At 40.0% G+C, this 15,108-nt stretch overlaps 2 protein-coding genes across 2 annotated transcripts; both read right to left on the reverse strand.

Annotated features, from left to right (window-relative positions):
- Positions 1 to 3,169: 3,169 nt before the first annotated feature.
- On the reverse strand, positions 3,170 to 4,193 carry LOC118454676 (leukotriene B4 receptor 1-like). Its single transcript, XM_035910470.2, has one exon. It carries the CDS (start codon positions 4,151 to 4,153, stop codon positions 3,170 to 3,172), a length of 984 nt encoding a protein of 327 aa, XP_035766363.2. The 5' UTR covers positions 4,154 to 4,193.
- A 4,050-nt stretch (positions 4,194 to 8,243) lies between these two features.
- Positions 8,244 to 9,224, reverse strand: LOC118454675 (C-C chemokine receptor type 8-like). The gene has a single exon (XM_087852229.1). The coding sequence runs from the start codon at positions 9,222 to 9,224 to the stop codon at positions 8,244 to 8,246; it is 981 nt and encodes a 326-aa protein (XP_087708355.1).
- Between the last annotated feature and the right edge of the window lie 5,884 nt (positions 9,225 to 15,108).

Consider the following 15,108-nt stretch of genomic DNA (forward strand, 5'->3'; position numbering starts at 1 on the left):
AAACTTGAGGCTGTTTTCTTTACAGATACATTCACAATACTGATTTACATATAAAAGAAGCAGAGTTTCCAGTAAAACATTTCCATAAAAATTTTTTTCATCAAATAATGTGAAAATATTATACCTACATGATCCATAATGCAATCCCACTGCCACAGTCTGGTTGGAGATTAGACTAATAGTGATGTCTTTAAACTTAACTGCAACTTTTAACTGCAAAGGCTGAAGTCACGAACCTTAAGCACAGACAAGGAGCGGATGAGTTTTTTTTTTCTTTTTATTATTTAAGTCAGTTTAATTTCAATTTTAACAACAGTTATTGTGTTTTATACTTACAAATTGTATATAATACGATCGTGGGTTTAAAAGAGCTGCAGCTTTTAATAAACTGTAAAAATGTGAAAAAAAATATGATCTGAAATCAGCTTCTCTCTTCAATGAGAGTTTGACAGACCAACCTTGAGTTGAAGACTGCTGCATTTGTCTCTGATTCTGGATCTGTAGCCTGTTCAGCCATTTATTGGGTTATTTAGAGAAGTTGGTTTTAGTTGTACTTGTTAAGGAAATACTGGTCTACATAACATATGTATGGATTTTTTATTACTGTACTTTTGATGATTTTTGACAGTGTTGATGCAACAAACACGTTTTCTTGTGTAATTCTTGCTGTAAAGAAATAAAATAAACCAAAGCAGACAAGTCTGAGCCACGAGGGTCACTGAGATCAGTGTATTGATGTATCCTTCATATTTCATATTCATCCACATTTTATACTTCTTTTATTTTTCTTTCAAGATTTTGTTACGCTACACTGGATAAAGATACAGTGACTTTCTGGAAATAATGTACAGAACATCCAGCATATACTCGAGCGCTTTAGACTTCAGCAGCAGCATATGAACCAGTGTACTGATTGCTGCTTCACCACAAATTACTCAAAATAAACTGAGGCCCCTTTCTAATTACAAACACAAAAACTTCCTTGTTTCTTTCATTTCCAGCTTAACTTGAACTCACTGTACATGCAAACAGAAACAAGAAAAGGAGCTCTTCAGAGTGCCAGATTCACCGGTTGCACTGTATGATGCAGTACCACTCAACACCAGCAAAGGGCGACACAGTACACGCTCTATTACAGTTTTTTACAGACGCTAGGACACATTTCTCAATACTTAGGTCACTTTTGCAAAACTCCTCACACAGTGAGCACAACAGAAGTCTATGTGGGCTAAACTGAGGATCAGTTATCATTGTGTTGGCACAAAATGCATTCAATGACTACATCTCTCAAATTGAATGAATTATTTTCTCACTCAGACACAACAACTGCCAAAAATCTTTGTACGTACAGGACATTTTGCATGTACTTACATACTGTTTTCAAAACTGTTAAACTTTATGGTCAAAACAATAACATAATGCAAAACTGAATAAGACAGCAAAATTCAACAGCAATATTTTATTGAAACATATTTTAAATCTAAAAATGCAGTTTAACCAGCCACAGCTGATTCTCATTTTAGACGAACATCTACACAGGTGTTACTCTATTCTTTCCTAGGTGTATTGCCCTAGATGACATAAGATGTGATGTGGATGAGAACCTGTGGCCAAATGGAGAAGACCGAGTAGATTAGCATTACTATTGTATGTGTATCAGTGGATGGTGTGTATACAAATTCTTGTATTTTGGGATTACTTAGTGCAAAAAAATAAAAATACATAAACAAATACTAACGAATTCTGCATGATGTCTGATTCATTCCAGTGACATATATTGAAATTATAAACAGAGATGTGTCCTTGTTTTACACAAGAAAACACTGTGTAATGCTACATGTTGTTAGTGTTTTTTAGGTCATTGTTTTGTGGGTGACAAAGTGTGTTTGTCGGCTGTCAACCTTTGCTAGTGTTCTGGAAGAATGAGTTTATTTGAGACCTGAATAAAGTGTTTTGGTAGTTGTAGTGCATTTTGAATGTGAAATGAACTGCTTTGCCAAGCTGAAGGTCAGTTAGGAGAATTGTGTGAAGAGTTTTGCAAAAGTGACCTAAGTATTGAGAAATGTGTCCTAGCGGCTGTAAAAAACTGTAATCACTGCCTTTGTTACAGCTTCAGAGGATAGGTACAAACAGTGCGAAACTTTATACTCTATTTGCCTATTTTTCAAACATATGATTTGATATAACAAAAAGTACATTTTACAGTTTTCACTCAAAATAAAAAATATGTTTAATCTGTCTTTTAAAATAACAGATTAGGGCAAGAGGCAGGGTACAGACAGGTTTGTCGCAGGGTTAACACATAGACAAAGGCAACCATTTGCACTCACATTCACACCTATAGGCAATTTAGAGTTTCCAATTAACCTATCCCCACTAACTGCATGTCTTTGGACTGGAGGAGGAAACCGGAGTCCCTGGAGAGAACCCATCCAAACACAGGGAAGACATGTTGGAATTGAACTCAGGACTTTCTTGCTGTGAGGCAACAGTGCTAACCACTGTAACAGTATGTAAGCCAATGAAGCCAATGAAAAAATTTAAACGACTTGCAACATGGAAATTACTTTAATCATACATCACCTAAAATTATCTAAAGGTTAACAGTTAACAGGATTGTCATTAAAATGGCTGTAAAGAACAGTACGATTGTGCAGTCGTGTCTTCAACCAACCGCAGCGCATTGTGCCAAGGGACAAAGATCCAGACCACAGCAAGGATTGTGTCTCATGACACAGGATGTGATGTGAAAATTGTCCCGCAACACAAGGGAGGTTGCAGCAGCGGGGAAAGCGACCAGTGTGGTGGGTATACTGGGGCCTTTAGGCTGCTTTCAGCATTGGTAGTGTGGTTGGTTAGCTTAGGCAGCAAAAATCATTGATTTGGTTTTGGAAAAATCAGGTTTAGCACACAGTTGATTTGACAGGAGATGTTGCTTAACCTCATAGTTTATTATTAAAACACCAATCATCAACAGCTTTCTGTGATAGATAGAGTGGACTGCACCCTGTGTGCATCAGCAGGAGAGAGGAGATCTCTTCACTTAAGATACAATATTCATTATACATAATCTTATTATGTTATCTTATTATTATCTTATTAATATTATTATTAATAATAATATTAGTAATATAACAGTGTGGTTGAACTCTGCCATGCAGGAAAATCACTAAGATGCTGGTTCTGCAGTGATATCTCTTGATTCAGGCAGGTTTTGAGCTATTCTGAACTTCCGTATTAAATTTTCAGCAATTTTTTGCCACATTGTGGACAAACGATCAGAAGTAAAGGCATACAGGAGTGGATTCACAGCACCATTTACAAATGTTAGTGCTCCAGCAGTAATCCAGCTGTCTTCACAAAATGTTAGCAGGGCCTCATTTTTTAGGGAAATGGCTGCCACACCCAGCACATCGATAACAAAATATGGGACCCACAGGACAACAAAGGTCACAATGATGCTGGTAATCAGTCTGGTGGTCTGTGGATTGTTGAAAAAGGCTGCCCGATTCACCTTTCTGTAGAGACTGATGTATGAAAAAACAATGATAGAAAGGCACACAAATCCTACAAGGGCCTCTGTCAACAGTACAGCCATCCTCTGTCCCTCGGAGGAGTACTGAGGTCTGCAATATGTCCTTTGCTGATCTACTTCAAGTAGCTGTTGAGCTAGTAAAGCAGGAGTGGACAGGGTCATTGCAGATAGCCAGAGGGGAACCAGCAGCTTCCTTGCTCTTACCTGATTTAAACTCCTCTGCAGGTGAACAACCTGAAGGTATCGCTGGACACTCAGCACTGTCACAGTCAGCAGACTGGCATAAACACTGCCATACACAAAGTATGTTATGAGTTTGCAGGGCAACAGGCCGAAGCTCCAGCTATAGAGGAATGAGTAAATCCACAATGGAAGGGTACCCAGGCAGAGCAGGTCTGACACAGCCAGACTCAGCATCAAACTCTGGCTCAGACTGGACATGTTCTCCCAGTTTGGCTTGAGAATGATGACAGCGATGTTTCCAGGGAATCCCAGCAGGAAGCAGATGGACAGCACCACTGCAGGAACCAGATTGGTGGAGTACCAGAAAGTCCTAGGTAAATATCCAGGAGAGGAGGAGATGTTATAGGTAGCCACGGTGGAGTTGACTTGTGCCATGCTGCAAACCTGCTGTCAGTGTTGTGCACTGAGCAAGTGATGATGATGATGATGATGATGATGATAAATGTGCAGCCACATGAACAGGTAGTTACTTTTGATGAATCAAAGGGGAACTAATAACAAGGAAACTGTGATGCTAATGCAATAAGGATTAATCCATTAATATCACATTGTCACAACAGATGGAACAACACCAAGGAAGTATAGATTTCACATGTATAAAGACTGAGAACTAATTTTCAGCGTTTACGTCATAGAACTGGATGTTTTCCACTTCCCTCGGAACTGGTCGGGCTTTTTTGACTTCATAGAAACAAAGGTTGAGAAAACATGAGAATAACACAATAACACAAGAATAAAATCTCTGCAGCAGCAACTAATAGGATAGGAATAAGGAGGAATTGCCTGTAGCAGAGTCTTTGTTGACATAAACAGCAGGGGTTAAACTACAGGTGAGACACACACACACACACACACACACACACACACACACACACACACACCCCACATAAACCTACACTCAAAGTTCCTCGAGGCTGATTTATATGTAAGAGCAATAAATGTTTACGTTTAAATACAGTTCTAAAAGAACGAAATAGCAACATAAACCGGAATCTGTGTCCACACGACTGCAACTTTGACCTCAAACGTGATGTCATCACTTGCTAAAAACGCAAAAACCTTTGTGCTGCTGGGCTGGTTCATCCCTCTGCATGCCTGGTGCTGACATTTTTTTTTAGACATCGGAGTGGGATGTGGATGTCTATGAGGACCCTGCACGCTGCCTCTCATTGCGATCCCCCTTCTTTTTTTCCTTTGAGCTCAGCAAATGATGGAAGCAGTCTGCGGGAAGTATTTTTTCATATAGAGAGAGTTTTTTTTAAACCCACAGTAAGGACAACGCTAAATGGGAGTGCTTATTTACAGTTTTTTACAGACGCTAGGACACATTTCTCAATACTTAGGTCACTTTTGCAAAACTCCTCACACAGTGAGCACAACAGAAGTCTATGTGGGCTAAACTGAGGATCAGTTATCATTGTTTTGGCACAAAATGCATTCAATGACTACATCTCTCAAATTTCATGAATTATTCTCTCACTCAGACACAACAACTGCCAAAAATCTTTGTACGTACAGGACATTTTGCATGTACTTACATACTGTTTTCAAAACTGTTAAACTTATGGTCAAAACAATAACATAATGCAAAACTGAATAAGACAGCAAAATTCAACAGCAATATTTTAGTGAAACATATTTTAAATCTAAAAATGCAGTTTAACCAGCCACAGTTGATTCTCATTTTAGATGAACATCTACACAGGTGTTACTCTATTCTTTCCTAGGTGTATTGCCCTAGATGACATAAGATGTGATGTGGATGAGAACCTGTGGCCAAATGGAGGAGACCGAGTAGATTAGCATTACTATTGTATGTGTATCAGTGGATGGTGTGTATACAAATTCTTGTATTTTGGGATTACTTAGTGCAAAAAAATAAAAATACATAAACAAATATTAACGAATTCTGCATGATGTCTGATTCATTCCAGTAACATATATTGAAATTATAAACAGAGATGTGTCCTTGTTTTACACAAGAAAACACTGTGTAATGCTACATGTTGTTAGTGTTTTTTAGGTCATTGTTTTGTGGTTGACAAAGTGTGTTTGTCGGCTGTCAACCTTTGCTAGTGTTCTGGAAGAATGAGTTTATTTGAGACCTGAATAAAGTGTTTTGGTAGTTGTAGTGCATTTTGAATGTGAAATGAACTGCTTTGCCAAGCTGAAGGTCAGTTAGGAGAATTGTGTGAAGAGTTTTGCAAAAGTGACCTAAGTATTGAGAAATGTGTCCTAGCGGCTGTAAAAAACTGTAATTTAACTAGAGACTTTTGAGGAATACAATTTGCATCATAGTATTTTTATATTCTTTTTTTATTTAACTTTTTTTTTAAAGGTTATAGGTTGATATAGACAGCTGTCCATAGAACATAAGAGTACATTTGATCTGACCAGTAATTAAAGCCCTTTTTCTCAACCATACAAACAGAGGAAGACCCCCTTGAGTTCATGGTTCACCTCCCATATCAGTGCTGAAGTCACTTCAGTTGCTCTTTAAGTTAGTGAAAAGAAAGCAAGAAGGTGACCACTGGACAGAAAATAAATTATAACATGAGGATGCAGACAGCAATAAAACAAATATAATCTATGTCAAAAGAAGAACAATGCAGAGCTTTATTAAAACATTTCCAGTGAATATAATCAGCGAGACTGTGAGTAAACTAAGCGCAGCTTTTAAAAAATACAAATGAAGTATTTAGGAAGTTTCCATTCCAGAGGCCTGCTGTCTATATATAGTCCTATGAAACACATACATTTACTTTATAACAGTAACAGGTACACAGGTTCAGTCTGAAGAAATAACTTGGAGGAGTGACAAAACATTTCTCCCACTGAAAACGTTACATCCAGATGAACAGAATCAACTTTATGGGTTGTCCTTACATGGATGATTGAGCCTGTGTCAAGAGAGTAACAGGTTACATTACAGATTTAGATGTTAGTTACAACAAAATTAAGAAACTTGCATCAAATGAGCCATTGCAAAATAAAACTATAATATAAAGTAGCGATACATTAGATCCACCTCACCCAGCTACAACAGAGAAAATAACTTATAGATAGATAGATAGATAGACAGATAGATAAATAAATTCCCCGCTTGCCCCTGCGGGCGCTCAATCCTTCAAGCTCGGGTCCTCCACCAGAGGCCTGGGAGCTTGAGGGTCCTGCACAGTATCTTAGCTGTTCCTAGGACTGCGCTCTTCTGGACAGAGATCTCCGATGTTGTTCCCGGGATCTGCTGGAGCCACTCGCCTAGCTTGGGAGTCACTGCAACTAGTGCTCCGATTACCACTGGGACCACCGTTACCTTCACCCTCCACATCTTCTCGAGCTCTTCTCTGAGCCCTTGGTATTTCTCGAGCTTCTCGTGTTCCTTCTTCCTGATGTTGCTGTCATTCGGGACCGCGACATTGATCACTACAGCCGTCTTCTTCTGTTTGTCTACCATCAATATGTCCGGTTGGTTAACCATCACCATTTTGTCCATCTGTATTTGGAAGTCCCACAGGATCTTAGCTATCATTCTCCACCACCCTTGGGGGCGTCTCCCATTTTGACCTCCAGGTCCAGGACTTCCAGGTTATACTCGGCACAGATGTTCCTGTACACTATGCTGGCCGCTTGGTTATGGTGTTCCATGTATGCCTTGCCTGCTAGCATCTTGCACCATGCTGTTATGTGCTGGATTGTCTCTGGGGCATCTTTACACAGCCTCTACCCCAGCCTCTATGGATCTTGTGCTCAGAGCTTATTCCTTATATATATATACATATATATATGTGTGTGTGTGTGTGTGTGTGTGTGTGTGTGTGTGTGTATATATATATATATATATATATGTATGTATATATTCAATTCAATTCAATAAAACGTCCCCACAACTATCTCAAGAAACAAAAAATGTATGCTGGTATCAGCTGTCACTCTCATAGATACAAATATTAGAGGGAAGAAGTCAGTTACCTAGTTGCCTCAGAGGGCTGCGTTTCACCATTGGCTGGTAAGATTAGGCAAAGCTAACTGATTTGGTTATGGAAGGATTTTATTTGGGTTACATTTACCTACTGTATTTACTCAGTTGCTTTCTGTTTGTTAAAATTGATGAAACATGATCTCTGGCTTACAGTTAATGTGAAAGTTGCCCAACAAAATATGATCATGAAAGTGATCACAACTGATGAGACCCAATTAATGTGCTTAAAAAAACAGTTGAGAAAAATTTTATTTACCTTTTTTAGATTATACTCTAAGATTTTAGTTAATATTTTTTTAATGTTTTGATAGTTCTCAAATCAATTTTTTTCAATTCAACTGTAATGAGTACTGAGCTGATATGAGGGGAGATGTTGCTTAACCTCAGAATTAATCATTAAATCACAACCAGCCTGCTGTAAGGAAATCTTTAGACTTAAAATACTATTTTCTGTGTCAGCAGAAAAACAATAAGTTCTCAAAGCTCTCATTGAGATGTTGCTCCCACAGTTATATCTGTTGTCATCGACAGAGTTTGAGGAGCTCTGACTTTCTGTTGGAAATATTCAGCAATTTTCTGGCACAAAGTGGACAAACGAATTGAAGTAAAGGCATACAGGAGTGGATTCATGGTACTGTTTAGAAATGTTAGTGCTCCAACAGTGTTCCAGCTGTCTTCACAAAACTTCAGCAGGCCCTCAATTTTTAGGGAAATAGCTACCAAACTAAGCACATTAATGACAAGATATGGGACCCACAGGACAACAAAGGTCACAATGATGCTGGTAATCAGTCTGGTGGTCTGTGGATTGTTGAAAAAGGCTGCCCGATTCACCTTTCTGTAGAGACTGATGTATGAAAAAACAATGACAGAAAGGGACACAGATCCTACAAGAGTCTCTGTCAACAGTATAGCCATCCTCTGGCCATCAGAAGAGTGTTTATTTTTGCATTTTGTCCAGTGTTGCTGTTCTACCAGCTGTAGAAATACTAACTCAGGAATGGAGAGGATCATTGCAGCCAGCCAGAGTGGAACGAGCAGCTTATTTGCTCCTACCTGAGGTAAACTCCTCTCAAAGTGCACCACCTGAAGGTAACGCTGGATGCTCAGCACAGTCACAGTCAGTAGGCTTCCATAAATGCTGCAATAAACAAAGTATGTTATGAGTTTGCAGAACACCAGGCCAAAGATCCAACCACTGACAAAATAGTAAGTCCATATTGGGAGGGTAACCAAGCAGAGCAGGTCTGACAAAGCCAGGTTCAGCATCAAACTCTGGCTCAGATTGGACATGTTCTCCCAGTTTGGCTTGAGAATGATGACAGCGATGTTTCCAGGGAATCCCAGCAGGAAGCAGATGGACATCACCACTGCAGGAGCTAGACCGCTGGTGTTCCAGGAGGGATGAGGTGAATATCCAGGAGAGGAGATGTTACAGGTAACCATTGTAGAGGTGAGTTGTGCCATGCTTCAAACTTGCTGCCAATGTTGTGCACTGAGCAAATGATGATGATAAATGTGTAGTCAGGTCCACAAGGTGTTCTCCCTTGATGTAGAAAAGAGGAACTAAAAACAAGTGCATTGATGCCTTTTGGTTTTTCCATTTGGAAGTAAAGAACATTTACATGTTTCTTTTAAACAAATGGTGAAACAGGTTTATTTTTACGTGGTCTGGAAGAATATTTGCAATGTTTGCAAATGAGTGTTAAATTTAACAGCAATGCAAATATATTTCGCACTGTTTCTGTCACGTTTTGAGTTTTGTGATGCTGGAATAATGTAAGATTAAATAACTTTTTGAATGACTGTTGAAGTAAGGCAAAGCTCACATTTGTTCATAGCAGCGTTAGAAAGAGGTGAATAAGAAGAAGGAGTAGCTAGTAAAAGGTTTTAATGAGAACAAGAGAGAAGTCATGTTGTTAGACCCAGCGGCAGAAGCGGGAACCCCTGCGCCACCCTTTCCTTTCTGGAGAAGAAATAGAACACCACTCCAATTTTAGCTTCCCTTCAATGGGTTTCAGTTAATTTATGAATAAATTTTAAAATCATTTTCTTTGTGTTTAAGCAATGGCTCTGCCTGATTTAATCTGTCTGAGCTGCTACACTCTTATATCCCACCTTGTTCTCTCATGTCAGCAGACCAGATGCTTTAGGAGGTCTCCTCTCTCCACGAACTCACTCTGCAGGTAGGGAAGATATAGGAGAGGTGAAGCAAGAACTCAGCCTGGGTGTCTATTGTCTTGCGTAGTCTGGAAGATGAGTGGATGATGGGGTGGGTGCAGTTTTCTCTGTGGTGGGGTCGGGTGGGCTGTCCCGGGCTCTGTGAGGCCAGATGGCGCTGCTGAACTGGACCCCGGTCTGGATGGGCCTGGGCCCCCTTGCCCTGGTGGGTTGCAGAGTATGGGGATGCCTACTGGGGTTAGCGGCAAGTGGCCCCTCCCTTCCTTCCCTCCCCATCTCTAGCTGCCTCCCTCTTCCCGCTCCACCATAATCACCCACACATGCAGGGACTTGGGGTAAAGGTGTGTCACCAGGGTGCAGGGGAGGCACCCCCCCCTCCCCTCCCCCTGTCCGCTTCTGGCTGCCTGTGCCTCAATTTTATCCCACAACTTAGACATTCACATTACTCACACTCTCATAACACATACATATAGGACCTTGGGGGTGGGCACGCTACATGGCATCCAGAAGACCATCAGGGTGTACAACCTCACCCCTGGCGCCGTTGCCACCTCTCAATTTTACAAACATTATGCTGAGAAGTGGGCAGAAAAGATGACTGAAGCGTACAAGATAGCCAGTGAGAATAGTAAACTGTCCAGCACACGAGGCAAATCCTACTATGACAAAAAACTCAGGGGTGTCGTCTTGCATCCTGGGGACAGGGTCCTCGTTAGAAATCTTGGTGAAAGAGGGGGGCCTGGAAAGCTAAAGTCATACTGGGAAAAGAGTATCTACGTAGTCAAAGCACAGGTAGCCGACAACCCCGTGTATGTAGTCTACCGAGAAGCAGGAGACAAGGATAAGACTAGAGTGCTTCACCGCAACTTGTTACTTGTAACTACTTGTGAATGACTTGCCAGTTGAGACTCCACAGCGCATTCCTGGGCCTACACCAAAGAGACAAACGAAATCAAACAACCTGTCAGGGGACAGAGGCAGGAGAAGGCAACAGACTGAAACAAGTGACTCAGACTCTGAAGAGAGCAATGGAACATTCTGGTTGAGGCTTCCTGTAAAAGAAAGAGAGCCCATCAAAGGAAAGACTTACCATAGGATATCTACTGCAGGAGAGCCCGACCCAGCCTCCGCTGAAGAAAACAGTCATGCAAAAGTACCTTTCAGGGAAGAAAGCTGTATTGGGCGGCCAGTCAGCCAAGATCAAGTCAGTCTAGGAGACGACTTTCCAGAGGTACTTTCACTAAATGACCCAGTCCCATCAGAAAGCGCAGATGATGAACTGTCAATTCCAAATAAGGAAGAACTGTCTGCACGCACCCCTCCACGATGTTCTACTAGCGACATGAGAAGGTCGACTAGGGAGAGGAAACCAAGGCAGATCCTGACATACCAAATACTGGGTGAACCATCGTACCAGCCTCATCCTACAGTTGCAACACTCTCCTCACCCTACATGCCACCATGGACAATTCCTTGTCATATTCCAACACCCACAGGCTTTACACCTTACCTTCCATTTGTTTACACATCTTACATATACACACCTTTGCTATATTGAATAAGTGTATGTGCCAATGTTTTTGAGAAAAATTGAGGTTTGAATGCCAGGAGCCATTCTTATTTTGTCAGGGAGCGTGTAACACACTGTAATGTGTGGTCACATTATGTGATTTAATTTTTGTACATTGTACAAGCCTTTAGGTGTAGTTTTGTTAAGGAAGGGCCTTAATTTTGTGATTTTTGTTGGAGACCCAACATGTGGTGTGATCCCTAGTTACGCCACAAGGGGGCACCTCCGCCCTAGTGAGATGGTTTAGTGTGACGCTACTGCTCGTCTTCAGATCTGGCAGAAGTGAGAGAGGAAACACACTACCTGTCATCCATCTCATGATTTATCTGTTTTCTTTCAGGTTAGTAAGTAATAAGGCAACACATGTGGTCCACATAATTTACATACCAAATAAGGTTAAAACCCGACCAGCAGTTTGTTTTGCTGAGAACTGTATTCGTTTGTTGAAATGTGTTAAGATCGAGAGTAGGAGCTAGCTTAGCTCGCCGCATGCTGGACTAGCCATCGGCTTTGTTGTTTTCTAAACTTAAGGCACCCTCTTGTAACAAAAGTACACCACGGCTCCTGTATATTTGAGTTAATGTGCTAGCAGAGAGAGTTTGATGTGTTGTCACTGTTATTGTCTAAAGTTAGTGTAATAACCTATAATAATCCTGAACGCTCTGCAATGTTGATGTGGAGATTTCCACTATACAGATACATCATTAGTATATGGTACAGTACTGGAATGTTTGTTTTATCAAACTATGTGTGGGAAAAAAAGAGTGTGATTTATAGCTCTTAATAACAAACAACAGAGATGACTGTTTAGATTTTTGTTTATATTATTTTAGTTTATTCTGATTTTGGGCTTTGGGAATGTGAGACAGAGAAGTTAAGAAGTTTTTGCAACCTGTTGTGAACACGTGAATGTGTATAAATAAAGATCTGGTAGAAGTGAGAGAGGAAACACACTACCTGTCGTCCATCTCATGATTTATCTGTTTTCTTTCAGAACCAGACATAATCTGTCAGCCCTCTTGCTTGGGGCGTCGTAACTTCAAGACTGCTGCACTTGTCTCTGACTCTGGCTATGTATTCTGTTCAGTTATCTATCAGATGATTTGTTTGATTGGTTTTATTATACTTCATATATTAACTTTTGCCTGTTTCATATGTAACAGGTACTGGGTTGCAGTGCCTGTGAACAGTTGTGTAAAATGTACCATGTACTAAATGCCTGAAAAAAACCCCCCACAATGGTGACCAAAAAGGTTGAATCCTCCTCAGGTATATTTTATTAACCAATTCACTGTCAACATTGCCCCTCTCAACATTTATCCAGCAACACCTTGCTGTATATATGTTGTCTCTCGAGACATCTTTCAGGATAAAAAAAACACATGCATGACCAAAATATTTTATCAATTTGATACAAAATGCATCTTAAGTACACAAATTCAATATCCCAGACTGACAGTTGCCATATTTGCACCACAAATGCCCTTTTTACCCACATATTGAAGACGTTTTAAGACACATCGTACTTTAGAGCAGTATGTGTAACATCTACTTATACTTTTAACCATTTTTTACACAAATTTTTACATATCAACTTTTAGCTTGAATATATCTTCCATGGGGAAACCAAAACAAAAGAAAAATTACATACCAGTAGGGATGGGTATCGTTTAGGTTTTATCCGATACCAGTACCAAACCAGTACTTTTGAAACGGTGCTCGAACCGGTGCTTAAAGAATGGAGAACACAAAATTGGTCCAAAAACCTCTCATGTTCAGCTGTTTTTTTGTAAAAAGATAACAATGTTAGCCTCTTCTGCAGCTATAGGGGATTTATGGTATCAGTCTTGGCTGGAAGCAGTGCTTAATCCAGTGGTTCCCAAACGTTTTTTGCTGGGCCCCCCTTTGTTTTACAAGAAAAATGTTCGCGCCCCCCCGCGTGCACGCGCGCACACATCCTCCAACCACACACACCCATATTTTGCTCCATTGCAGTTTATTTCACACCTCAAACATTTAGTAAACAATTAAGCAAATACAAGTAATCTGCAATAAATTACAGGTAGTAATAAAATAAACTACTAACTCTTTTACGCTGCGTCCACACCTACACGGGTATTTTTGAAAACGCAGCTGTTTTGTCCACACGTAAACGGCGTTTCGAATCATGAATATGTTCATTCATTCATTCATGAATGAATGTTTCGAATGTGGACGAGGAATACAGAGTTTGTCACGCAACGTCAAAGGTATGTGCCTTTTTCCACGTCACGCTGTGCGCCACGTTATTGCAGAATGGCAGACGTGGCTTGTTCTCGCTAAATCCTCCTAAACTACGAGGGAATGACGCCCCTTTGTGACATCTCAGATAATGATCCATGGAGATCTAAGTCTATGTAAAGAGGTCTGAACATCTAGAGTAGCAGGTAAATGAGGAAACAAGTAGCTGATGCCCTTTTTGAAGAGACTCAAGGTTCAGGGTCACTGTTTATGAAATTTCCATCCCAGCTATTTCCAAACCCAAAAGTGCTGTGGCCACCCAATCTTAAATCAATGCTATAATCAAAATGCAAGAGAAACTGATGTATTTCCTTAAAGATTTGTTAAAAACCTAACCATACGAATGCTACTCAGTTATATAAGTGTTAAGCCCAATGTCTGACCCCCTGCAACCAGGACACAAACTTCAATACAGGAGCGTCCCTCCATAACAATAAATGGCTTTGTACAGCCATTCTTTGTTTCACAAAAGAACCACTCTGACATTCAAAACCAATGAGGTTTGTTTTTTCTTTTATGTCACTTTAATTTGCAATTTCTTCTACATTGAAGTTATTGGTTTAGCAGTAATTGTTGTGTTTTCTATGATTTAGATAAGAGAAATAAAACATTTAGGAAGACTCAAAGTAATTTGAACATTTAATTGTATATGAGTGTGGGTATTAAGAACTGTAGCTTCTGATAAATATAAAAATGTCACAAAAATGACACAGAGAGCACCACACCCTGTGTGTAACAGCAGGAAAGAGGAGATCTTTTGACCAAAAGATTTTTTAATACAATTTGATTTTTTAATACAAAAAAAATCTAAAGTAATGCCAACCCAAAAGCTTAGTGGGGGATTCTCTCCATCCTTTTCCACCATGCTATACGCCGCAACAAAAGGATGAGGTGAATATCCAGGAGTGGAGGAAATGTTCAAGGTAATCACAGTGGAATTGTGCCATGCTGCAGGTTTGCTAACAATGTCATGCACTGAGTGACAGATGATACCCATAGATGCAGTGTTGTTGCCATTGACACACAATAAACACTTCCCAATGGAATGAAAAAAAGAAAACTGACTTGTGTATATTATAGTAGTAACACATTTCATTATTTACAGGCATATTATTTGTAATACTTTATTGGTAGAGATCACCTCATGGGTGGAGCAGCTCTTCACCTCTTCAATCTTTCTTCTTTTAGCAGACTCCATGGAAACAAGCTCTTCTATGTAACAGGCAAACTGGCAAAATTCCAATATGAACACTGACACAGGAATGTTGAGGGAATCCCTTTATATATGTTGATAAATATCCACAGTGATCAAACTAATTC

The sequence above is a fragment of the Neolamprologus brichardi genome, chromosome 15 (genome assembly GCF_056152115.1).
Source record: "Neolamprologus brichardi isolate AB-2024 chromosome 15, ASM5615211v1, whole genome shotgun sequence".
Lineage (NCBI taxonomy): Eukaryota > Metazoa > Chordata > Actinopteri > Cichliformes > Cichlidae > Neolamprologus > Neolamprologus brichardi.